At 39.0% G+C, this 26,562-nt stretch overlaps 2 protein-coding genes across 3 annotated transcripts; one reads left to right on the plus strand and one right to left on the minus strand.

Annotated features, from left to right (window-relative positions):
- Positions 1 to 18,520: 18,520 nt before the first annotated feature.
- On the minus strand, positions 18,521 to 19,504 carry LOC145157523 (uncharacterized). The gene is made up of 3 exons (XM_079076552.1): positions 19,218 to 19,504; positions 18,998 to 19,015; positions 18,521 to 18,914 (listed from the first exon to the last, which is right to left on the minus strand). The coding sequence occupies exons 1-3, from the start codon at positions 19,502 to 19,504 to the stop codon at positions 18,521 to 18,523; spliced, it is 699 nt and encodes a 232-aa protein (XP_078932678.1).
- Positions 19,505 to 24,718: 5,214 nt separating this feature from the next.
- On the plus strand, positions 24,719 to 26,562 carry LOC145159198 (uncharacterized). Of its 2 annotated transcripts, none has more exons than XM_079078133.1 (2): positions 24,719 to 24,844; positions 25,350 to 26,562. In XM_079078133.1, the coding sequence occupies exon 2, from the start codon at positions 25,352 to 25,354 to the stop codon at positions 26,426 to 26,428; it is 1,077 nt and encodes a 358-aa protein (XP_078934259.1). In that variant the 5' UTR covers positions 24,719 to 24,844; positions 25,350 to 25,351; the 3' UTR covers positions 26,429 to 26,562. The 2 variants fall into 2 exon arrangements, with proteins under 2 accessions (XP_078934259.1, XP_078934260.1); XM_079078134.1 differs by having other exon boundaries at positions 24,724 to 24,844; positions 25,345 to 26,562.

Raw genomic sequence — 26,562 nt, forward strand, 5'->3', positions numbered from 1 at the left:
CAAGCAAGTGGATTGGTGTTGGATTAGGTGTCTAAGACCATAACTATAATTGGTATGTACTTGAATTGATAGCAGCACAGTCCTTTTGTGTTGCCCTCAACCTAGCAACTGGACAAGGAAATTATGAAAGGATAGATATTAATTTATAAGATTAATAAATTAATATATATATAAATGATTTATTAATATGTTAATGGATTAATATATTAATTAGAAATCATTATGTTTAATTAATTGTTAGCCAGAAATTAATCAGAATTGATTTTGGGGTTAAAAGAATTAATTATAAAGTGCAGGGACTAGTTTGCAATTAACTGATAGTTGAATGGAAGGATCCAGAACTCCCTTGGAAGGGGGTGGACGAAAACCCTAGGGGAAACCCTAGAGAATTCGTCCAAGGGGTCCAAGATAAGGCATTGGGTCTTGCTTAGGCCCTAAGCAAAGGATAACTAGGGTTTTCCCTAAACCCTAGTTCCCTCAACTATTTAAGGAGCCTCCTGGCTCACATTTTGGGTACTGATTTCTTTGGAAGAAACCCTAAGGCCGAAATTGCATACTCTCTCCATCCTCTCTCCTCCAAGTTTCCTTCTTGCTAGTTCTTGGGTGTGATTCCATTAGAGGCATTACATTTGTGGTGCTAAGCTTCCAAGAAGATCAAGATCAAGATCAAGAGGATTATCAATTGTTTGCTATAACAATTGAAAGGTATGTAACTCCTAAACCCTAGTTTGTTAATTTCGAAATTAGCCTCTCTCCTCTAGGGTTCTTGTTTTGCAATTCAAAGTTATATGTTCAATAGTTAAAACATAGATCCAAAGTAGGTTGCATGTGAACTTAGGAATTGTTTTCTAGTTTATTTGTTTTACCTAAAACCCATCAGTGGTATCAGAGCCATTGTTTGTTTTAAATTGAATTGCTATAATAGTTGAATTGCAAGTTAGGGTTTATAGCCATTAAACCCTAAAGGCCAAATTTTCGCAATTAGGGTTTTGGATTGAAGGGTTTTCGAAAACCCTAGCCTCCAAAGAACCCTAATCGAAATTAGGGTTAGGGTTTTGAAAACCCTAGCCTACTCCCTTATGAATTTCGAAATATGCTAGAGGATAACTAGGATTTCTTGTTTTGGATAATTGTTACTTAATTAGATTAATTGGATAATTATCCTTACCCTATTTTTCGAAATTTAGAGGGATAAGGATTAGGATTAAATTAATGGATTAATTTAATTAGATAATCCTTACAAGATTTAATAATTTGATTAATAGTTAATTAAAAGATAAATATTAAATCTAGTTAATTGGTTTATTTAAATTTAAATTTAATAGCTTAAATTTCAAAATTTATAAACCCTTGAAGTTTTAAAATGTTTTAAAACACACCTTATATATATATTATAATTAAAAGTTTAATATTATATATGTATAAGAATATGGTCAGTCAAATCGCTAGTATGCCTCATTCACGAAGCTAATCTATAAGGGGGGTATAAGGAAACTGCCTATAAAATGGTAGTTGAATGGGTGTCCACTCTCACCCACCGCTTCCTTGATTAGTGGAGGGTCGTTAGCAGAACGGATTTGATAGGACAACTACTTCTCATTAAAAGTATAATGATATTAAAGAAAGTACTAGAACATTATTTTCAAAATCCCAACTCTAGTTACTTTAGGAAAAATGTGAAAAGTATGCTAATCCATGAAATTGCACATTATGTTTTATTGGTCGTTAGTGGAGCGTGTGTGGTTAACCAGCACACTAAAAGGCACTAATAAAGAGTAGTAATGGGTATCTCATAATTGTCATTTTGATGGAGCGTGTGTGGTTTACCAGCACATCAATAGTTAATGATAAAGACAATGAGGTTACCAAGCACATTTGCATGGTTATTCACATCTTGTTTGTGATCCTCGGCATCCCAGTCACAAATAGAAGAGCATAATCTGAGATTAAAACATGCCATTGAATAATTTCAATGTATCTCAAAAGAATTAGGAATTTCACTTCGTTTGTTTCGTCTAATGGTGGAATTGATGAATCGTCATTCACCTACCTTTATGAAATTTGCACTTGGATCTCGGCATCCCATTTCTAAGTTGTGAATCTTCATAGTTGGATCCTAACCTTGATATTATATCTTTGGGTTATTCTATTAAGGTATCTTGAAATCTAACTAAAACTTTCTTTCTTTTCAGATGTCTACTCCTAGAAACACTTCTGCTTCGTCCTCCTCCAACCAAAACTTCTCTTTGCTCAATATATGCTCCAAAGTCGTTATGGATGGCTCAAACTATAACGATTGGATGCGCAACATCAAGATGGCTCTTCGTTTCGAGAACAAAGAATATGTTCTTGAAAAGGAGCTCAAAGAGCTTGATGAGAATGAAGCTACTCCTGAAGATCTTGCTGCCTACAAGAAACATTACGATGATGCTACCAAAGTGGCATGCATCATGGTGGCAACTATGTCCCCAGAATTGCAGAGGTACTATGAGGACTACTGGCCTTTCGAGATGAACAAGAACCTTATGGAAAAGTACCATAAGCGAGCTCGTCAAGAAAAGTTCGAAGTAGTCAAGTCACTCATGGCTTGCAAGATGAAAGATGGGGAGTCGGTTGTGTCACATGTGCAAAGAATGCAACGCTACATAGAGCGTTTGGTCAAGCTCAATATTCACTTTGATGAGGAATTGGCCATTGACATGGTCTTGAACTCACTTCCTGAATGTTATGGTCAGTTTATTCTAACTTACCATTTGAACAATACTGAGCAGACCTTGGCCCAATTGCACAACTTGTTGCAGACAGCTGAGGCAGGGATGAAGGGTAAAAGTATACCCTCCACACCTACGAGTGCCCCTGTTTTGGCTATTGGACAGGGAAAGGGGAAAAAGAGGAAAGGTCCTCCCAAACAAAACTGGAAGAGCAAGGCTCAAGTTGGGTCATCTAGTAATGGCCCAAAGGCTAAGCCTAATGGTTCCACTCCCAATGTTTCTGATCCAAAAGAGGCAGTTTGCTTTTACTGCAACCAAAAGGGGCATTGGAAGAGATCTTGCCCACATTATCTGCAAGATATCAAGGATGGCAAAGTGAAGCCATCTTCGGCAGGTATTTACACTATTTTTGCTAATAACTCATTATCTTCTCGTTCATGGGTCCTTGATACAGGATGTGGTTTTCATATCTGTTCTAATTTGCAGGGTCTAAAGGAAAGTGAGGAGATAGAGCGAGGAAGGATAAACCTGATCATGGGAAACAGAAAGTCTTCACCAGTAACCAAGATCGGAGTTTATCAGCTTCTGCTTAGTAATGATGTTAGATTAGATTTAATAAATTGTTGCTATTCGTCTGAGATGACGAGAAACATTATTTCATTTCATGCATTGTTCAGACAAGGTTTTACATATTCTTTTAATGATTTGAATGGTTCAATTTCTGTTTATAAGAATGGTGTTTTTATGTTTGAAGCTTTGCCTTGTAATGGTGTGTATGAAACAGTGACTTGTGTTGATAGCCTAGGAAATAGTGTACTTAATATTGACTTGTCTAATAGTGTAGACAAGGCATGCTTGTGGCATTGTCGTCTTGGACACATTAACAAGAAACGCATAGCCCAACTCCAAAAGGATGGAGTGTTGGAATCATTTGACCTAAAGTCAGATGATATGTGTGAATCTTGTCTTTTGGGAAAGATGACAAAATCACCATTCACAGGGTCTTGTGAAAGAGGTGAAGGTCTGTTGGATCTCATACACACAGATGTGTGTGGGCCCTTCAGATCAACTACAAGAGATGCTAATCGATTCTATGTGACTTTCACTGACGATTATAGCAGATATGGATATATCTACTTGATCAAGCATAAGTCAGAAACTTTTGAAAAGTTCAAAGAGTTTAAGCATGAAGTCGAAAATCAATTGGGCATAAAGATAAAGATACTTAGATCCGATAGAGGCGGGGAGTATCTTAGTATCGAGTTTAACGACTATCTGAAAGAATGTGGGATAGTCTCACAATTGACTCCTCCTAGGACACCACAGTTAAATGGTGTAGCTGAGAGGCGTAATCGAACTTTGTTAGACATGGTTCGTTCTATGATGAGTCGGGCTTCGCTTCCCATTCACTTCTGGGGGTATGCCTTAGAGACAGCCGCCCACATCCTCAATCTTGTCCCTACAAAGAAGGTTGCCAAAACACCTCACGAAATGTGGACAGGGAAAGTTCCCTCGTTAGCACATATTAAAGTCTGGGGTTGTGAAGCTTTCGTAAGACGAGCGACTCACGACAAGCTAGCAGCTAGAAGTGAGAAATGTGTTTTCATTGGTTACCCAAAGCAGTCTTTTGGATATTTGTTCTACAGGCCTAGTGAGAACGTGGTCTTTGTAGCACGAAGAGGAGTCTTTCTTGAAAGAGAGCTCATATTCAAAGAGGACAGTGGGAGCACTATTGACCTTGAAGAAATTCAAGAGTCAGCCAATGAAGGAACCTTAGATGACACTAGCACTCAACCAGAGGAAACAGTTCCTGTTGAACCAATCGATAACTCATTACCTCTTAGAATATCCACTAGGGTGAGTGTGCCACCTGAGTTGTATGGTTTTCATATTACTTCAGATGGTGACACATTCATAAGTGACAGAAAACTGGTAAACTTAGATGAACCAGTCACTTATAAGGAAGCAATGGCAGGCCCAGAGGCTTCCAAGTGGAAAGAGGCTATGGACAGCGAGATTAAGTCCATGTATGACAACCAAGTTTGGAATTTGGTTGATAGTGCACCAGGTCGTAAGACAGTTGGGTGCAAATGGATCTTCAAGAAGAAGACAGACATGGATGGAAATGTGCACACATTCAAGGCTCGACTGGTTGCAAAAGGTTTCACTCAAACCCCAGGGGTTGACTATGATGAGACCTTCTCGCCAGTGGCTAAGATTAAATCTATTAGGATATTGCTCGCCATAGCTGCCTTTCATGATTATGAAATCTGGCAGATGGATGTCAAAACTGCTTTCCTTAATGGGAAGTTGGCTGAAGATGTTTACATGAGTCAGCCAGAGGGTTTTGTTGATGCAAAGTTCCCCAATAGAGTGTGCAAGCTTGAGAAATCCATTTATGGATTGAAACAAGCATCTCGCAGTTGGAATCTTTGCTTCCATGAGAAAGTCAAAGAGTTTGGTTTCTCTAGAAGTGAAGATGAGTTATGTGTGTATATCAAGGCTAGTGGGAGTATAGTAACTTTTCTGGTGTTATATGTCGATGACATATTACTCATTGGTAACGACGTTCCAACCTTGAAAGAAGTTAAGTCTTGGCTTGGAAAGTGTTTTGCCATGAAAGACCTTGGAGAAGCTGCCTATATTCTTGGGATTAGAATATTGAGAGATAGAAAAAAGAGACTAATTGGACTTAGTCAGAGCACATACTTGGATAAGGTACTAAAGAGGTTTAGTATGGAAAATTCCAAGAAGGGAGAGCTACCTATCCAGAGCAATACCAAATTGAGTAAGACTCAATGCCCGAGTACAGATGTTGAAATAGATGACATGAGTCGTGTACCTTATGCTTCCGCTGTCGGATCGATCATGTACGCTATGACATGTACTCGCCCTGATGTGGCATTTGCTTTGAGCATGGTCAGTCGCTATCAGGGAAACCCATGTAGAGCTCATTGGATAGCAGTTAAGAATATACTCAAGTATTTGCGAAGGACAAAGGACTGGGTCCTTGTGCTTGGTGGCAGTGATACCTTGAGAGTAGATGGTTACAGTGACGCCAGCTTTCAGACGGATAGAGATAACTTCCGTTCTCAGTCGGGCTAGGTGTTTTTACTGAATGGAGGAGCAGTTACTTGGAAGAGTTCCAAGCAAAATACGGTGGCTGATTCTACTTGTGAATCAGAGTACATAGCAGCAAGTGAAGCGTCGAAAGAAGCAGCTTGGTTGAGGAACTTCATCGGGGATCTCGGAGTTGTTCCAACCATCCAGGAGCCTATGGAACTGTTCTGCGATAATGAAGGAGCGGTTGCCTTGACAAAGGAACCGAGAGATCATGGTAAGACCAGACATATCGACAGAAAGTACCATTTCATCAGACATAGAGTAGAAGAAGGCCATCTTATAGTAAAGAGGGTGTCATCTGAAGATAACCCAACAGATCCTCTCACAAAGGGTCTGAGTAGGGCTAAGCATATTCAGCATGCTCGGAGCATAGGACTGAAAGATGATATTAGTTTTAGTAGTTAGATTAGTTTTTGAAACTTGTAACAAAGTAAATGTAATTGACTTTTGGTGATTAAATAATAAAGTATTATTTATAAGTTTGGTTTCTGCCTTTTGTCAATTGTTTATTATTGTGTTTCATTTTTGCATGTTTTACTTCCCGAATAATAAGATTATTCAAACTCCACAGTCACTCATACTTTTGGAAGTAAGTAGTGAATTAAGACTGTCATGAACTGGATTGTAGATTGTCTAAGGATAGACATGGCAATAGAATTGCTGCAACGTTCATGAGTACTCAGAAATTGAGATTTGAGTACTGGATAAACCCTCGCTCAGAGTATCACTTCATGGAATTCATCACGAGTAATACTGAGACGGTAATATCTTATAATCTTGAAACGAAGATATATGAGTTGTAATTTACAAGTCGGTTGTGCATTGGTGATACGAAAACGCATCAGTAACTTGGTGTTATAAAACGTATTGTCATGCATAATTTGATGAGTAAAAGATACAAGCATATGAGTCAACGTTTATTCGTTCCTTTTGCCCTAACAGGAAAAGCGATATCTGTGGGCCCCTCGATGATTTGGTGTTGACTTATGTGCTGGGCCTAGCCAGGACTAAATTGATGTGTTCGATTAGAAGTCCTTCATCATCACAAATCAGGAATCGGGAAACATAGATTCTGGACAAAGAGATTGATTACATTCCATGTCTTTTGTCTGGGGATATCAAGCAGAACGAAGGGTTATATGATCACTTATCTTAGGACACATAACTGACTGGGTCAGAGTTCGGCAGCAGCTTTTTGGAAGCTACAATTTGCTGGTCAAATTTAGAAGGCATACTAGCAATTATAGTTACAGACTTATCCAAGTGGGAGACTGTTGGATTAGGTGTCTAAGACCATAACTATAATTGGTATGTACTTGAATTGATAGCAGCACAGTCCTTTTGTGTTGCCCTCAACCTAGCAACTGGACAAGGAAATTATGAAAGGAGAGATATTAATTTATAAGATTAATAAATTAATATATATATATAAATGATTTATTAATATGTTAATGGATTAATATATTAATTAGAAATCATTATGTTTAATTAATTTTTAGCCAGAAATTAATCAGAATTGATTTTGGGGTTAAAAGAATTAATTATAAAGTGCAGGGACTAGTTTGCAATTAACTGATAGTTGAATGGAAGGATCCAGAACTCCCTTGGAAGGGGGTGGACGAAAACCCCTGGGGAAACCCTAGAGAATTCGTCCAAGGGGTCCAAGATAAGGCCTTGGGTCTTGCTTAGGCCCTAAGCAAAGGATAACTAGGGTTTTCCCTAAACCCTAGTTCCCTCAACTATTTAAGGAGCCTCCTGGCTCACATTTTGGGTACTGATTTCTTTGGAAGAAACCCTAAGGCCGAAATTGCATACTCTCTCCATCCTCTCTCCTCCAAGTTTCCTTCTTGCTAGTTCTTGGGTGTGATTCCATTAGAGGCATTACATTTGTGGTGCTAAGCTTCCAAGAAGATCAAGATCAAGATCAAGAGGATTATCAATTGTTTGCTATAACAATTGAAAGGTATGTAACTCCTAAACCCTAGTTTGTTAATTTCGAAATTAGCCTCTCTCCTCTAGGGTTCTTGTTTTGCAATTCAAAGTTATATGTTCAATAGTTAAAACATAGATCCAAAGTAGGTTGCATGTGAACTTAGGAATTGTTTTCTAGTTTATTTGTTTTACCTAAAACTCATCAATTGGATCATTAGATGTATTGTTTTTTATTTTAATTTCTTCTATTTTTGTATGGAAGTATTTTGTGCACTATAAATGTGATCGAGGATGGAGGCTGGAGATGGAGATAGAGGCTGAAGCCAAAGATCACAGTGGTTATGAGCTGGAGATGGAGGCTGAAGCCAAAGATTCTAAAGATGAAGCAGGAGGCATTTTAACTACAGTGGTATATTCTTGATAATACAATTTTTTTAAGAATATTCAAAACCATTCTGCAAGAATAGTTTATCCTGTAAGAATATTATTGTTGTATTCTGATAGAATTTTAGTTAATTATGTAACACCCAGAATCAGAAAGACCAAGAAAAGAAAGGAAAAGCTCTAAGTCATGAGTCAACTCGTCGAGTCCAGGGAGGAACTCGGCGAGACGGAGCGGGATCCGGGGTATAGAGTAAGTGACCGACTCGGCGAGTCAGCTAGTGGACTCGGCGAGTCTGGTCTGGGCGAGAAAAACCCTAATCCTGGGGGTTGTGCCCTATTTAAAGAACATTACATCCCTTCCCCAGCCTCTTTACTCCCCTTTTTGAGATCCAGAAACCCTAAATCGTGAGTGAGAGCCCTTGGAAGCAATTTAGAGCCTAGATAAGTGATTTTGGTGGAAAGAGGGTTGAAGATCAAGAGGCTTGCTGCAAAGGAGTGGTGTAGATTCGGGATCTACTTCAGTTGGAGCATATATTGGAGGTAATAAGTTGTTGCTTTGGCTTTATTGCAAATAGATCTATCTTATGTTTTAGATTTGGGGCATTTTGGGCATGATTGAGATCTATGTCGACTTAGAGGCCTAGATCTGAGGTTGCTACCTCAGATCTAGACTTGTGATGGTCCAGAAGGTCATAAAGTTTATGTCAATAAGTTATTGGTGAAGCCCCTTTGCCTTAAACCCTAGCCCTAGAGTGTTTTGGGCCTTTAGCTCCTTGGTTTCACGTAAAGTTTGCAACTTTACGTGGGGGATAGACTGTAGAAGAGTGGATCTACGGATTGAAGCCCCTGCATGGCTCGAAACGCCATTGTATGGATTGAGAACTGGAGAGACTCGGCGAGTCACATGGGTGTACTCGACGAGTTGTATGAATATGTGCATGGGCTCGGCGAGTTGGACGAACAACTCGGCGAGTCTGTTGAAGATTGCCTAGGACTCGGCGAGTCTGTTCTTAGACTCGACGAGTCAGGTCGCAGAACCCCCAACCTCTTCTGGTTAAGACGCGGATCAGTGAGTTGAGTGGTGACTTAGTGAGTTGGGCAGGATGGGACTCAGAGATCGTTGAACTCGACGAGTCATGGGGTGACTCGGCGAGTTGGGTCGTATTTTGAGAGCTTCTGAGTTTAAGGACTCGACGAGTCTACGGGTTGAGTCGGCGAGTCGAGTCAACTGGAAGGTTGACTTTGACCAGGACTTTGACTTTAACCAGAGTTGACTTAGTTTGACTTCTAGAGTTCAGTTTGGAACTAAGTGTTATATTGATAATAGTAGCTCGGGGAGCTAGTGGAGCAGCGGTTCAGAGAGTTGTCAGACAGCAGCCAGAGGGTTATAAGCAAAGTTCAGCAGTGCAGGTGAGTTTCCTTTTGTGTGGATGGGTCTACGGCCACAATGCCGGCCCATGTAGTTATGAGTAGGAAGAGTCGGGGGTTAGCCCTAGGCACAGTATGCTAGTATGACATTCGGGACTAAGGTCCAATGTTAGCGGGCGGGTGCCCAAGGAATGGTTTGTATGATAGTTATACTTGTTGTCTATGTGATACATGTATGTGCCTAGTAGGGATGTGAGTGTGGGCGAGGTCCCGTATCTCACCAATAGCAGAGTGTGGACGGTGTTCCATACCTCATTAGCAGCAGAGCAGGGGCGAGGCCCAAGTTAGGAAAAGAGCGAGTGTGGGTTGGGCCCGTATCTCACTATCAGTAGGAGCGTGGACGGGGTTCCATGATTCATCAGTAGCAGGACAGGGGCGAGGCCCAAGATAGGCGAGGCCTTAGCATAGTAATCAAGTAGAGTATGTTAGTTAAGTGTTGTGATATGATTGTATGCTAGTATATGTTAGCGGGCGGGGCCCGGAGATAGGCGGGGCCTAAGGAAAACAGATATGTACGCCGAGCGGGGCTCGAAGCCAGGCGGGGCCTAGTGACAGAAGGGATCCGATAGCAGGCGGGGCCTAAGGAAAACAGATATGTACGCCGAGCGGGGCTCGAAGCCATGCGGGGCCTGGTGACGAATGGGGTCCGATAGCGGGCGAGGCCCAATGCAGCGGGCGGGAGCCCAGTATGTGGTTATGTGCTCAGTATTATGTATGGCATGTATGGATCAGTAGATATGTATGGTATGCGGTAGGTTGGGGAACTCACTAAGCTTCGTGTTTATGGTTGTCAGTTTTGGTTTCAGGTATTCAGTTTTCAGAAGAGGAGCTCAGATGGGTTGCAGTGCACACAGCATGACCAGTTAGCCTGGGATGTTTACTCTGATAATTAAACAAGTGTTTTGGAAATGAAACTATGATTTGTCATATAAATCCTTTTAGTATGTTTGAATGACTTAACGCTATGAATCAGTAATGTTTTTAAAAGGAATTTTTGGACTCGAAATTTGGGATGTTACAAGTTGGTATCAGAGCCTTGGTTTGAGGGATTCGGGCACACTCTCGGGTGTGTCTGAACTCAAACTGAGGAAGTGGCATAAAATTTTCAAAAGGAAAAACCATATTTATAAAAGGATTTTGAGGAAAGAAAAGGGTTTTAGAAAAAGAAAAAGGAACTTTGAAAAGAGAAAAGGGTGTGGTGCATGCAATCAGCCGAGCTCAAGTAAGTTCTCCCAAATTACCCATACAAGTTTATGTTATGATATGATTATGTAATCAGCATGCTAGATTTAGGGGTAAGGATCTAGGAGGATGCCTTATGTGCCTGTTATATGCGCTTATTGAGCTATATGCTAGCATTGGTTAGATTTTCCTTTGTCTGAATGTTGCTTGCTCTGTACTTTGTGGGATTCTGAGTGATGGGAGTTAGTCATTAGATGAATACGTTAAGTCACATGTGATCAGGGTTGAATAATCTCAGAGTTCTGGATTTGATCCTACAGCGCAGCTCTCGTTTGAGTCTAACCGTTGTAGGGACGAGTCCTTTACTTGAAGGGTTATCTGAGCCTCGTCACATGTGGTGGTATTCAGGTAATGGCTGATTGGCATTACGAGGAAACCTTCAGCAGCTGAGGACTGGTTAGGTCAGAGGTTTCCCTAGGGTAAGCCTAGGATGATTTTAGTGCTGGGAGCAGCAGTAGTAGTCGTGCAAGGGACTTCGTGGAGTCAAGGAAACTCTTGAGGAAAGTACGGATAGATGTGGAAGGTAGTATGCGCCTGTACTACTGAAAGCAGAGGATCCATACTCGATTCAAGAGGGGCCGAGACAAAACCAGGGAACTTGCAGTGCGTGTGAGGTCCCTCAGCAGTGATGCGTATTTTGATGATTGTTATGGCATGCTTTCAGTATGGCGACATCGCAAGATGGACCAGTGGATGGATCAGGTGTCAGAGGGGGGTCAGGCTCGGGTTCAGGGATCGAGCAGCTCGAGGAGCGGATGAGAGAGTTTGTATCAGCTGAGATTACGCGCGGTATTCTTGATCAGACTCCTGTGATCTTTGGCACGGTCAAGGAGGGTTTGCTGGAGATTTTGGATGAGAGGCTTGGAGCCTTTCGCACAGAGATGATGGCTATGTTGGGAGCGCGTACTTTGACATTCCTAGAGTTCAGGGCTTGTGGAGCTCCAGATTATCATGGGGCTAGGGACCCCATTGCTAGTGGCAGATGGTTGGCTGATGTCGCCAACGCTTTTCGTTCTAGCCGGTGTCCCGAGGGGGACAAGGTTCGACTCGCCTCCTGTCTTCTGAAGGACAGAGCACGGGATTGGTGGGAGGAGGTTGGTCATGCTATCGGGGATGATGTCGCGTTGGACGTGATGACATGGAGTGATTTCTCGGCCAGGTTCAAGGCCGAGTTTGCACCGATTATTGAGGTGAAACAGTTAGCCCGGGAGTTCCAGGATCTACAGCAGACGACCGAGACGGTGGCGGAGATCACCGCCAAGTTCAGGGAGAGGGCTCTTCTTGTTCCGCAGTATGTCGCGGATGAGGAGATGAAGAAGGCCCGATATCACGATATGCTGAGAGATGACATCAGAGAGTTTGTGAGTCGGTCCAGCTGCAAGACGCTGGAGGATATGATTGCTCGGGCCAGGGAAAGGGAGATCGATCTGGAGCACCTCGGGAAGAGGAAGCCGGAGGAAGTTCAGGTATCTACGGGATCGGGCAAGAGGCCCAAGACATCAGACTCTAGATCGAGAGGTCCTCAGGACCAGGGCCGCTGTGGCAAGTGCGGCAGGACGCACGAGGGTGCGTGTAGGAGTGGCAGCGGTGGTGATTCTGGCTGCTTCAAGTGCGGCCGGATTGGTCATTTCAGCAGAGATTGTACTGCTACCACCACCCAAGGATCAGACCTGTTATGTTTCCATTGCAGTCATAGGGGCCACAAGAAGGCCCAATGTCCGAGTTTGCATTCGGCAGGACAGGTGATAACACCTGCCCCTGCAACCATGAGGATCACCGACGGCCGTCAGGGCCGGGCAGAGACGCCTGCAGCGAGGAGCAGGGCGTATCAGTTGGTTTCAGATGAGGTGTGAGCAGCCCGATGTGTCAGGTACATATCTTCTTTCATTTCTCCATCAACTTATGTTATGGTCTTATTGTTATGGTTCTGCATCGGTATTGATAATGATATTTCGGAATTTTGCGGTCTGCTTGTGATTAATTTATATGCCATCTGCATACCTTGGATGTTAGAATGATAGTTGGAGGTCGTCTCCTTTAGAGTGGGTTACTTAGGATGCATTATCTGTAGCACACCCGTGAGGGGCTTGGTAGTGCCTCGCTAGTTCGGGAAGGTGTCGATTGGAAATGGATCGTTGGACCCCCAATTGTGGTAAGTCGGGTTTTCAGTGAAGTGACCAGGGGATGGTAGGAAGAATTGGAAATTCTTCTGAGCTGTGAGCTGTGAGGAGCTAGTCAAGTCGAAGTGGGGGAGAGCCATCCGTGTGGCCAAGGATAGAAGTAAGTACAAGACTGGGGTGGTTCCGCAGTCTTGGTAAGGAGGGAAGCAGCTCAAGTGGTTGTTTGGATGGAGGATCAGGTTAGTTGGGAGTTGAAGAAACTTTCCAACCTTGAGTTTGTGTATTCATGTCTAGCGGGTGACTGGTACAGGAAAACCAGGTCGCAGAGCCTTCGCCAGGTGCGAGTTTAGGCGGGATATAAGACTGTGGGGTAGCCGCAGCATTCCCCATCAGCAAGTCGTGAGGAAAATGATGTAAGACTGCGGGTAGGCCGTAGCATTCATTAGCAGATTAGTTCGCGGAGTGTGGGCGGAGGCCCGTATCTCCTAGTCAGCGATGGGGATCAGGAAAGGCTAAGTCGTTGAGGTTTAGTATGGAGTTGGCCTGCATAGCCCTTGTTAGGTGAGGCCACTCCAATATGCAGTTGGGTGAGACCCGTGGGCAAGGCCCGTATGCTAGCGATAGTATAGGTGAGACCTGGGAGCAGGATTGCTCAGTAGTATGGTTTGGGTGAGACCCGCGGGCGAGGCCTGTGCGAAGGTAGTTAGGCAGGTGAGACTAGAGGGGAGGATCGCTCTAGGATATAGTCGGGTGAGACCCATGGGCGAGGCCCGTGAGATTATAGCAGCACAGGTGGGACCTGGTAGGGATCTTAGGGTCAAGATGGGGGATCGAGGATCCCAAGTCTTGTAGCGCCAGAGTGGCAGGATAGATATAGCAGTGTAGATAGCCGAAGTTTCTTCGAAAGTCGCTGGGAGCGACTAAGAGATTGTGCTAGTTGTAGTGACCGGTGAGTATCCGGTAACCCAGTTATCGGCAGAATCTGTAGAAGGACCAGGGTGGTCTTGGTCCATTCGAAAGGCGAATGAGAAATGGCAGGACTTTAAGGCAGGGAAGTGACGACAGAGAAGTATGGCGTGGGGCAGCTAGTTGACCGAGGAGTGCTACGCCTCTCGCAGCAGGGTTGGATAATCTCAGAGGGAAGGGTTTGACCCTGTTGCGCAGCTCTCGTTGGAGTCTAACCATTACAGGGATGAATCTTTTACTCGCAGGATTATCTGGTCCATACGCTAGGTTGGGTGGTCAGCGCCAAGTTATAATAGCATGAAGTGTTCGGTGGGTATCGACAGTAGTGACCAGCACTGGGAGTGGCTGGAGTAATGGATACCATGAAGGATATGTCTTCCACAGTGGTAGAGGAGGGTTCGTGGTGGAACGTTGCCTTGGGAAGGCTAGAAAACGCGCAAGGACAAAGGGGGTGAACCCCTAGGATTCAGCATAAGTACTCGGGGAGTACTGGAAGGATTGTCAGTTGAGAGAGTTGTGTGCTCAGGATTGGCGGGATTTGAGTGCACTTGAGGATTGATAACTACGAGGACTAGTTTTATTCTGGGTAACCGGGCGGAAGGTCCATGAGAGTGGTCGGTCGGAGTTATATTCATTAGGCAGGGGTGATGTGAACGGATTGCAGGACAGTTAGGCGTAGCGGACTTCGAGGACGAAGTCTAGTTTAAGTGGGGGAGAGTTGTAACACCCAGAATCAGAAAGACCAAGAAAAGAAAGGAAAAGCTCTAAGTCATGAGTCAACTCGTCGAGTCGGAGCGGGATCCGGGGTATAGAGTAAGTGACCGACTCGGCGAGTCAGCTAGTGGACTCGGCGAGTCTGGTCTGGGCGAGAAAAACCCTAATCCCGGGGGTTGTGCCCTATTTAAAGAACATTACATCCCTTCACTAGCCTCTTTACTCCCCTTTTGAGATCCAGAAACCCTAAATCGTGAGTGAGAGCCCTTGGAAGCAATTTAGAGCCTAGATAAGTGATTTTGGTGGAAAGGGGCTTGAAGATCAAGAGGCTTGCTTCAAAGGAGTGGTGTAGATCTGGGATCTACTTCAGTTGGAGCATATATTGGAGGTAATAAGCTGTTGCTTTGGCTTTATTGCAATAGATCTATCTTATGTTTGAGATTTGGGGCATTTTGGGCATGATTGAGATCTATGTCGAGTTAGAGGCCTAGATCTGAGGTTGCTACCTCAGATCTAGACTTGTGATGGTCCAGAAGGTCATAAAGTTTATGTCAATAAGTTATTGGTGAAGCCCCTTTGCCTTAAACCCTAGCCCTAGAGTGTTTAGGGCCTTTAGCTCCTTGGTTTCACGTAAAGTTTGCAACTTTACGTGGGGGATACACTGTAGAAGAGTGGATCTATGGATTGGAGCCCCTGCATGGATCGAAAAGCCACTGAATGGATTGAGAACTGGAGAGACTCGGCGAGTCATATGGTTGTACTCGACGAGTTGTATGAATATGTGCATGGGCTCGGCGAGTTGGAAGAACAACTCGGCAAGTCTGTTGAAGATTGCCTAGGACTCGGCGAGTCTATTATTGGACTCGACGAGTCAGGTCGAAGAACCCCCAACCTCTTCTGGTTAAGACGCAGATCAGTGAGTTGAGTGGTGACTCAGTGAGTTGGGCAGGATGGGACTCAGAGATTGTTGAACTCGACGAGTCCTGGGGTGACTCGGCGAGTTGGGTCGTATTTTGAGAGCTTCTGAGTTTAAGGACCCGACGAGTCTACGGGTTGAGTCGGCGAGTCGAGACAACTGGAGGGTTGACTTTGACCAGGACTTTGACTTTAACCAGAGTTGACTTAGTTTGACTTCTAGAGTTCAGTTTGGAACTAAGTGTTATATTGATAATAGTAGCTCGGGGAGCTAGTGGAGCAGCGGTTCAGAGAGTTGTCGGACAACAGCCAGAGGGTTATCAACAAAGTTCAGCAGTGCAGGTGAGTTTCCCTTTGTGTGGATGGGTCTACGGCCACAATGCCGGCCCATGTAGTTATGAGTAGGAAGACCCGGGGGTTAGACCTAGGCACAGTATGCTAGTATGACATTCGGGACTAAGGTCCAATGTTAGCGGGCGGGTGCCCAAGGAATGGTTTGTATGATAGTTATACTTGTTGTCTGTGTGATACATGTATGTGTCTGGTAGGGAGGTGAGTGTGGGCGAGGTCCCGTATCTCACCAATAGCAGAGTGTGGATGGTGTTCCATACCTCATTAGCAGCAGAGCAGGGGTGAGGCCCAAGTTAGGAAAAGAGTGAGTGTGGGCTGGGCCCGTATCTCACTATCAGTAGGAGCGTGGACGGGGTTCCATGATTCATCAGTAGCAGGACAGGGGCGAGGCCCAAGATAGGCGAGGCCTTAGCATAGTAATCCAGTAGAGTATGTTAGTTAAGTGTTGTGATATGATTGTATGCTAGTATATGTTAGCGGGCGGGGCCCTGAGACCGGCGGGGCCTATGGAAAACAGATCTGTACGCCGAGCGGGGCTCGAAGCCAGGCGGGGCCTGGTGACGGACGGGGTCCGATAGCAGGCGGGGCCTAAGGAAAACAGATATGTACGCCGAGCGGGGCTCGAAGCCAGGCGGGGCCTGGTGACGGACGGGGTCCGATAGCGGGCGGGGCCCAATGCAGCGGGAGGGAGCCCAGTATGTGGTTATGTGCTCAGTATTATGTATGGCATGTATGGATCAGTAGATATGTATGGTATGCGGTAGGTTGGGGAACTCACTAAGCTTCGTGCTTACGGTTGTCAGTTTTGGTTTCAGGTATTCAGTTTTCAGAAGAGGAGCTCGGAAGGGTTGCAGTGCACACACCATGACCAGTTAGCCTGGGATGTTTACTCTGATAATTAAACAAGTGTTTTGGAAATGAAACTATGATTTTTCATATAAATCCTTTTAGTATGTTTGAATGACTTAATGCTATGAATCAGTAATGTTTTTAAAAGGAATTTTTGGACTCGAAATTTGGGATGTTACAAATTATTTGTATGTTTAATGTGCAGTTGTTACAAGTGTATCACTACAAATTATTTGGCAATGAATTTCTGATAGAAATGGCTTGAAGACCTGATGGGAAAGGATTGAAGAATGAATTAAAGAATGATCACACTCACTGTTTAAGAATGTTGTTATTTTTTAAGAATTATACTTGTTATTCTTTCAGAATGTTTGTTATTATTCAATGAATCATAATCATACAATGTAATTATTTGGTATATTATTAGTTCGAGAATCGATTTTGTGTATTCTTTCGGAATGTATTTACTAGTTTATGATTGGCATTCTGTCATTCTGACAGAATAAAATCGAAAAATATATTTACTAGTTTATGGTTGGCATTCTATTATTCTGACAGAATAAAATCCGATTTTTAAATTTGAATTACTTTAAAATATTCAGATTTTTTAAAATAAAGGAATTAATTATCCCTAAAAATACGAAATTTTCCTTTTTTAATATAGGTTAATTGACTAAAATGCCCTTATGCTGAAATTTGTGTGATTATATGGTACATGTTATCCTATTCTAATATCATAGGCCCTCAGATCATGACCTTTGATTCTATTCCATCCGACGGTCCAGATCTGGCACACAATAGTTAGTAAAAACAAAATAACCTAAGCCTATATATATATATATATATATATATATATATATATATATATATATATATATATATATATATATATATATATATATATCCTTGCAAACATTAGATATTACGTCTATATCCTTCCAAAATTCATAATTACGTATATATCCTTTTAACCTATTAAAATCACATTTATATCAAATCCTATAATTTAATGAGGTATAAATCAATTTAATATCAAAAATATATATTTAAAATGTTAAATACATATAAATTTACCAAAATACCATTTGCATATTATATCCAAATCAAATTCTATTATTATTATTATTATTATTATTATTATTATTATTATTGTTATTTTGCTAGAAATCGTTGGCAGTCCCCATGGTCGATCAACCTCTCTCCTCCGCCAACATAACGAGTTTCGTCTCCTTCCCATCTTTTGGTCTCCCTCACATTCTTCTCTCTTAGCCCTCTACTGGCTACCACATCCGAATGAGACCTAGCTTAACCATCCCCTCGTTCACGACAGATACGTCGTCGCCTACGCATTCCCCCTCCTCTTATCACCGGTCGCCACCAATTAAAGCCTCAAACCTCAATTTGTAGTATTTGAGTGCATCAAGCCTCAATTTCATGTACAAGTAGGTATTCAATTCATGTTTAATTTTGTATGTGTTGATTGGCTTCTAAATTAAGGATTTTATATATCTATTGACCTATTTCCTCTTCTTTAGATATACATGAAACATGAAAATTCAAGGAACATTTGTTGTTTGTTGGTGTAAGCCACTCTAAATCGCTATTAATAAATTAACTGTGTGAATCTGATAATCCTAATGGTTGTATTTGAATAGAATTTCTGGAAAGTAAATGCAATTCGAATAGAATTTCTGGAAAATAGATGCAATTCGATTATAACATCTGATAATTCTTTAGGCATCACTCGATGAAGATTTTTGTTTATCAATTGTGAATATGGTAATCCTAATGGTTGTATTTGAGTTCTAACCTATTACTAGAGGATGCTTCATCAAAACCTTGACGTGCGGAATTTTTGCAAGTCTTTTGATGGTGTCCATACATACCACAACGCGGACATCTGTGTCTTTTCTTAAACTCATCATGTGGTACAATTCTATTCTTTTTAGGTCGTCCAGGCGGCCGTTTTATAATAGGTGGGTATATCTTATCGACTGTCTCTATATGCACCCATTGATCTTTTCCAGGCATCGAACCAATTTCTAAAGCATATGCTTCTTTAAATTTGTCGACTGTGAAATATGTATCAACATATTTGTCCCAACTAGGCTCCTTTGTGAAAGCAATAAAAGCAGCTGCATGCACACACAGAATGCCTGTAACTTGCCATTTTCGACAACTACATTTTTTCTCATCAAATATAACATCCCAACGATTTCCTTTCTAGTTCACTTCTGCTTTATTATCACTGCTTCTACAAACTTGAAATTCACCCAAATTCTACATTAGAAAATAAAACAAGAACAAACAAATATCAAGAAAAATATATATGTTTAATGCAAAAAAATTATATATATATATATATATATATATATATATATATATATATATATATATATAGTTCCTTAACTTGCCTTATTGATTGTTTTGAGTTAGTTCTTTGCTTTTGGAACTAGTGGTCCTTTCCATTTTTTCACTTTACTCATTTTTTTTGTCGAATCGTTCCATAAGTTTTTCTCTAATTGCATCAAGGAGATCAAGCACTAGTTTATAACGTATGTCATCTACCCAAGAGTTAAAAGTTTCTGAAATATTATTGTTAATGTAATCACATTCGGCAAGTGTGCCAAACTTGCTTCTACTCCATATCTTTTTATGGTTCTCATTCAAATATGAAATTACATATTCACGTATATTAGCAATTTCATTTAATAATCTGTCATGCTTACTAACAGAGTAGGTATTTGCAACATCCCATAAGTTGCTCATGTAAAAGTCACCTCGAAAATGTTTCTTGAAGTTGCTACATAAATGTCTTATGCATTCTCAATTCTCAATATTAGGATAAACCTTTGTAATAGCTACTTCCAACCCTTTTTGCATGTCAGAGGAGATAACAAGACCATTAGGTGTACCAATCGCTTTTTCTAGTGACTTGAGAAACCAAGTCCATGATTTTGTATTCTCTGACTCAAGCACACCATAGGTTACTGGAAACATACCATTGTTACCGTTTATACTTGTGGCAACGGCTAACACACCATTAAATTTCCCTTTCAAATGACAAGAATTAAGCCTAATTTAAGGATGACAACCAACAAGAAACCCCTTGGAGTATGTTGTTAACGATATAAAAAAGCGTAGAAAATGTTTCTTGTCACCCACTGTCTGTAAATCAATCTCCACGACACTTCATAAGTTTCTCTTTTCAAGTTCATGTTTGAAATCATATATATTTACATAAGAGTCATCCCACTTGCCACACATATCGGTATACGCTTGTTCTCTTCCTCTAAAAACTCTCATATATAGTACTTCAACATTGTAAGTATGCATAAACCACTTTTTTAGGTCGACAGGAGATACATCACCTTCAGATTTCAACTTGTCGGTTACAACATCAGCAATCCATCCTTAAGTGGCATGTTTGCTACCACACTTGTTGCTTCGAGTACAAGAATGAGTATCTACAAATTTCTTAACCTACAAAATTGCATAAAAACATATAATTATGCTAACATAATAATAATGTCGACAAATGTAGTATTTCTCAAATTTCATATTTACTTCAAAAGTAACCCCCATCTTGTGTAAGAGAAGCATGAATTCTCCACTTGCACTTTTTATCTCCACAACATGTAAGTCTTGTCAAATCACTTTTCTCAATGACATACTCAAATTCATTTGTTAGTGCATAATGGTTTAATGCTCTTCTAAAAACAATTACACTTGGAAATTTAGAATTTACTTTCATAAATGGATTTATCTTACCCCCAATAGAAAACTCATTATTTGTAAATGGCTATATAAGATTAAGTATAAGTCTAACGGTGAGGTAGAAAGGTACAAACCCAGACTTATGGCTAAAGGTTATAGTCAAAAAGAGGGCATTGACTATGAGGAGACTTTTCATCCTGTAGCAAAAATGGTGACTGTTAGGGTTGTTATTTCTTTAGCTGTCAATAACTCTTAGAAATTATATCAATTAGATGTTAATAATGCATTCCTCTATAGGAATCTTGATGAAGATGTTTACATGACCCTTCAACAAGGGTATCACACTCCCGGTGATACTCATGTGTGTAAATTATTGAAGTCTTTATATGGTTTGAAACAGGCTCCTAGGAAATGGAACGAAAAAGTATGTTTTTTTTTAAATTTGAATTTGGTTTTGTGCAAAGTATGAATGATTATTCGTTATTAGTTAGAAATAAAAATGGCACTATTGTTTTTTATTTTTTTGCTTGTTGATGTTGATGATATAGTTATAACCGGAAGTTGTGAAAGTGAAATAAATAAGGTAAAATATGTTTTAAAATCTAAATATCTGATCAAGGATTTGGGAAAATTGAAATTCTTTTTAGGAATTGAAGTTATAGATAAACATGATGGAATTTGTTTGACTCAACGTAAATATTGTTTGGAATTAATTCATGAATTTGGAAAATTAGGTTATTGTAAGCCAGTAAAAACTCCGCTGGATATGAATTTTATTTTTGAAAAAGGAATTGATGAAAAAGATATTTTGTTAAGTAATATTACTGAGTACCAAGAGCTTATAGGCAAGTTATTTTACTTGACTATAACAAGATCTGTTACTGGTTATTGTGTTTATTTTGGGAATTCATTAATTTCTTGGAAAAGCAAGAAACAAGACATTGTATCTAGATCTTCTACAAAATCCAATATAAGGCTTTGGCAATTGTTACATGTGAAATTATGTGGTTTATTTTGATTTGGGTGTAAAAAAATTGTTTCCTCTTAAAGTTTTTTTGTGACAATGACTCTGCTATAAAACTTGCTCTTAATCATGTCTTTCACGAAAAAACAAAACATTTTGAGGTGGATGTTCATTTTGTGAGAGATAGGGTTTCGAAGGGAATTTTGAAAATCATTAAAATAGCTTCAGATAAACAAAGAGCTGGTATTTTTACTAAATCATTGTCTTTAAAACAACATGATTTTTTATGCTCTAAACTGGGGTTATATGATCCTTTTAAAGTTGAATGAGTGTTTTCTTCCTCTTAATGTTCATCTTGAGAGGGGATGTTAAAAAAAATTATTTATTTGAAGATTAAAATTGAGAATATGTTTTTGTTTGGGTGTATTCTGTAAAATGTGAAAAAGTGAGTTATGAGGGGATTATGAGAAATTTGTGGTGCAGGGTGTGTTTTGGTATGGTTTGTATTTTGTAGGGACCACGACTCGTTTTCTCAATTGTTAGAAGACGCCCGGATCTTGTAAATAGGGTTTAGGTCGGGTTAAACCCGACTTCGATCCATATTCCGTACCCAATGTATATAAGGCTCAATTCCAGTTGTAGAGATTGGTTAACATATCATTTTCTCACCTCCAGTCTCTCGTTGTTCTCTCGTCTAGGGTTTACGTCCAAATTAGGGTTTCTCTTTTCTTGATTGTTATTCTTGCTCTGTAAATCATTTGTACATTTTGTTTGTTAGAAATTATGTTCTTGTTTGAGTGTGAGTGATTTTGCTGGTGATTACCTAAAAAGTAATTGGATCTTATTTTATCAGCAAAAGATCTGTTAATTTGTTATTTTATGCCTGATTTTATCATTTTTAATACTATGTTTTTACTACTATTAGAAAATACATTTACAACAATTATAATCGGTAGATAAATTTACAACCACTTGTATTTTGTTAAAAATAGAAAATACTATGTTTCAATACGACAAGATAAGGGTGTGTTTGAGATTTGATATAGTTGAAACACAATCAAAATATGGTTTTTAGTAGGGTTGGGCAAAAACCACACCGCAACTAAAATTAACCGTAAAAACCACATAAACCGCAACCGTAGTAAAAACCGATGGTGAGGTTTTCTGTTTTTCAAAAACTACAAATTTGCGGTGCGGTGCGGTTATTAGTTTTCAAAAACCGCAAAAAGACCGCACCACACCGCATATATTATATACATTTTTTTTATTAATTATTAATATACTAATTATTAAAAATAAGACAAGTTTCATGGATAAAAGAAAGATAAAATTCTAGAAGATAAAAGTGTTAATTCTTTGTTATGTTTAACTTTGGAAAATAGTGAAATTTGACAACTTTAAGATATTTATTGTTAATTACTAGTGACTTGACATTTTTAAGATATTAGTTGCTTGTTATTTAAGTTAATTGTCTTATACCTTATGTTTTTATTATTATTATTACAAGTAATATGTTTGAACTCTTAAAACCGTTGGAACTCTAAACTGCAGTTAAAAACCACATAAAATAACCACACCAAATCCATGCGGTTAATAACCGAAACAAAAAAAAAAAAAAAAAAAAAGTGCACCGTAAAAATAACGGTCTAACCACACCGCAAAATAACCGCCTAACCGCACCACGAAATAAACACACCAAGTGATTTTGAAAATGGATTAACCGCATTTGCGGTTAGTGGTGAGGTATTGACCAATAACTGCACCGAACCGCATCGCACTCACCCCTAGTTTTTGGGGATGGAATTTGTGGCGTCAATCTATAGACTTTCTAGTTTTTCTAATTTCTTTACTAGCCGAGAGTTTAAAACATTATATGTTATTTTTAAAAGAAAAAAAACATTTATTAGGATCATCATTAAATAACAAAATTTATCAAAACATTCACATTACTTTATTAACGGTACTAAAGCTTATTAGATTAATAGTTAAATAAAACAACTTATCCAAAAATGTTTATTTGAGTTGGTAAAGAACTCTTTTAGGTTAGTGGTGTTTTTAAAACATTTTAAATGTTTGTTAGCCTATGATAACATTAACGCTAATTAGATGTTCTATTAGGAAGTTTTAAATCTATTCTAATAAATGAATTTTTTTTTTTTTTTGATAATTGTCACACTTTCATTCAATTTGTCAAATGTCATTTTTTGGTTATTTTGAATTAATTTTTTTTCATATGTCATTTTATGAGTTTTTTTATTTTGTTAAATTCTACATAATATTTTAATGTAATAATTGCAATAAATATAGTAATAAATAGATATCAATTTCATTAATGAAATTATATTTTAATTTCAAAATTCTCAAAATTAAAGCTTATTAGTTTCTTTTGTTTATTTATTTAAATTTAAAAGATAAAAAAACATTTTCATTATAATAATTCATTATTTTTTTTATTTTCTTATAAATTCAAAGCTTTTAAATATTTAGACCTTTATATTTAACTTTTATTTTTAAATTAACTCATATAATACATGAGTTTCACAACTAATTTCAAATAAATAAAAAAAATTCAATTTATTAAAACCTTTTATTTAAACTAATAACTATTTGTAATATTTATCATTCCAAATACTAAAATTAGCTTGTTACCAAGCGAGCACATAAAAGTAATGAGATATTAATAAGTAATCCAAAATACTCATTTAATATTAAAAAATAGTTAATTTCATAAAAGACTTTATATATGGATTTTTTTCCGTATTAAATCTCATTTTTATTTTTTTCCTTCGAGAAAAATTCTTGCATTTTTCATTTTTTTGAAAATAACTCTTAACATGATTTTTTTTTTCAAAAAAACTTCCAACATTTTTATTGATTTCGGAAAACTCTCGATTTTTTTTAGTTTTCCGTAAAGCCCTGACATTTTATAAGTTTTTTTTTTCCCGAAAAAACAAACTATAAAAAATGTCATAAATAATGGATAATGTCATTAAAACCTTTAAGTTTGATGGCAATATTCGATTTTATCATTTTTTTATGGTTTATTAAAGCCTTTAAATTTAGCATAAATATTCGGTTTAACCAAACAAACATGCAAAAAAGATAAAATTGAAAAAAAGAAATTGTAAACATCGAATTTTAATAAAAAAGAACACAAAAAGGTAAAACCGAATTTTTCTCATAAACTTAAAGGTTTTTGTGGGATCATCCCTGTAAATAAATAATATAAAGTCTTTATAAAAATAAAATAAAATTAAGATTAAATCCAAAAAAACAATTAATCTATAAAAAATCAAGGAATTCAACTTGGAAACCATGTTTTCGGACAACGGTCGAAGATAAAAAGACCCAGGCGCTAACCCCAAAACATCGTTCGGTTCTTTCGCTAAAGAAATCGGATTTCATTTGATCGGGAAACCTTCTCTTAGGTTCGTTTAGTCGATTTGATTATCTTTACGTGTTTCATAATTTAATTTTTGACTTGCTTACTAATTTGAGTTCCGTTCCTTGTGCTATTGTAACTGTTACTCGAAGTATTTTGATGTTGTGATTGTTTGGTCTTTTAAGTTTTGTTGATTATATATGATGTCTTATGATAGTTGGATAATTGATATAGCGCTTCTTTCAAGTGTTTGGATAATCTAGGGTTTGTTTGAATTTGATTTTTTTGCTATTAGGGTAATGAGAGATATCGCTGTAGCCATACACTTCTTTTTTAGTTCATAAAGGAACATTTTACAACGTGGCTGATCTACCCTTTCTTTGTTAAGGGCATTCATCTTTGTAGAACTGCTAGTTAGATTGTATATGCTTTTTGTTTGTTTTCACATGCGGATCCTGTTCCTTCTTGTGCTTTTTTTTTTTCTCCTTTTCTGTTTACAAGTGCAATTTGCAATTTATCATGAATGTTTATTATATCTTTTGCAAGTTTAGGAATGACTACGACAAGGAGAGTGACTAGAAACCAGAAGCAAGATGATGCATCTAGCTGTAAGACCATCAAGACTGATGATGTTGGACCAAGGTCATCCCTCAACCATGATGTGCTTTTATTAGTTATGATGCAACTGGGAGTCATCGATTTTGTTGCTTTTAGTGGCGTTTGCAAGTCATGGAGATCAGTAGCACTCACTAACAGGAAAACATTTATGGCATCCAAACCACCAATGTTGATGGATATCTCTCCCCGTTGTAATAATAAGGATAGGAAATGCCGCCTAGAGGACTATGAAGGAAGAGTGTACAAAACCACACTAACGCATTCTGCTGGAATGTACTATATTGGATTAACTTGTGGTTACTTGATCTTGTTTAGGATGAAAACCAATAAGGACTTCTGGCTTGTGAATCCTATCACTAGACATGAACTTAATTTCCCTCCTGCCCCTTGGATGCCCGATTATGTATCAGATATCAGTTGTGTCCTTGTCTTTTCACCTTCTGTCTCTAAACTGGTGTTTGTTGTGTTAGCCCAGAATCAAATATGGTTTTCTATAGCGGATGAAGGAACATGGAAGTATGTCTCCACTTTCGACCTCAAATTTTGTAGGGATTTACATGTTTTTAAGGGGAAGATATATTCCGTAGACACGAATAATTTTAATTTATGTGAAATCACACTGAATCCTGAGCCCAAAGTGACGTTGCTCGAAACCAAGATTCTTATGGATATTCCGGACATCATATATTGCCCGCAGCTTGTAAGTTGCAGTGAAAACCTTTATGTGATGGAAAGCTATATGTACAGATGTTTTTTCAATGTTTATAAACTAGACTTTAGTGAAATGGAATGGATGCATTTTGAAGATACAGGAGAGGAACTCGGTTTCTTTTTCAGCGGCGTGGGTCATGGTGCTGCTGTTAAACCAGAGTTTTGGGCTGAGGCTTGGTCACAATACAAGAGATATGATGTTGATAATGGAGGTGGACATGGTAGAGTTTTTCCTGCAATCGATGAGTGGTATTTCCCAGATGAATGTTTGAATGTTAATCTCTTAGATGAGTCATCATGACTTTTTACCACTCTTATCAGGCATACAACTATTGTTTATATCTATCTCCCTTTTATGTGATTTGGTGTCATCCTTTGCTTTGAAATGTGTGGCTGATGCATATGGTTTAAATTCATATTCAATTTTTGGTTTTA

This window comes from Lactuca virosa, chromosome 2 (assembly GCF_052849685.1).
Source record: "Lactuca virosa cultivar CGN04683 chromosome 2, Lactuca_virosa_CGN04683_v6, whole genome shotgun sequence".
Taxonomy (NCBI): Eukaryota; Viridiplantae; Streptophyta; class Magnoliopsida; order Asterales; family Asteraceae; genus Lactuca; species Lactuca virosa.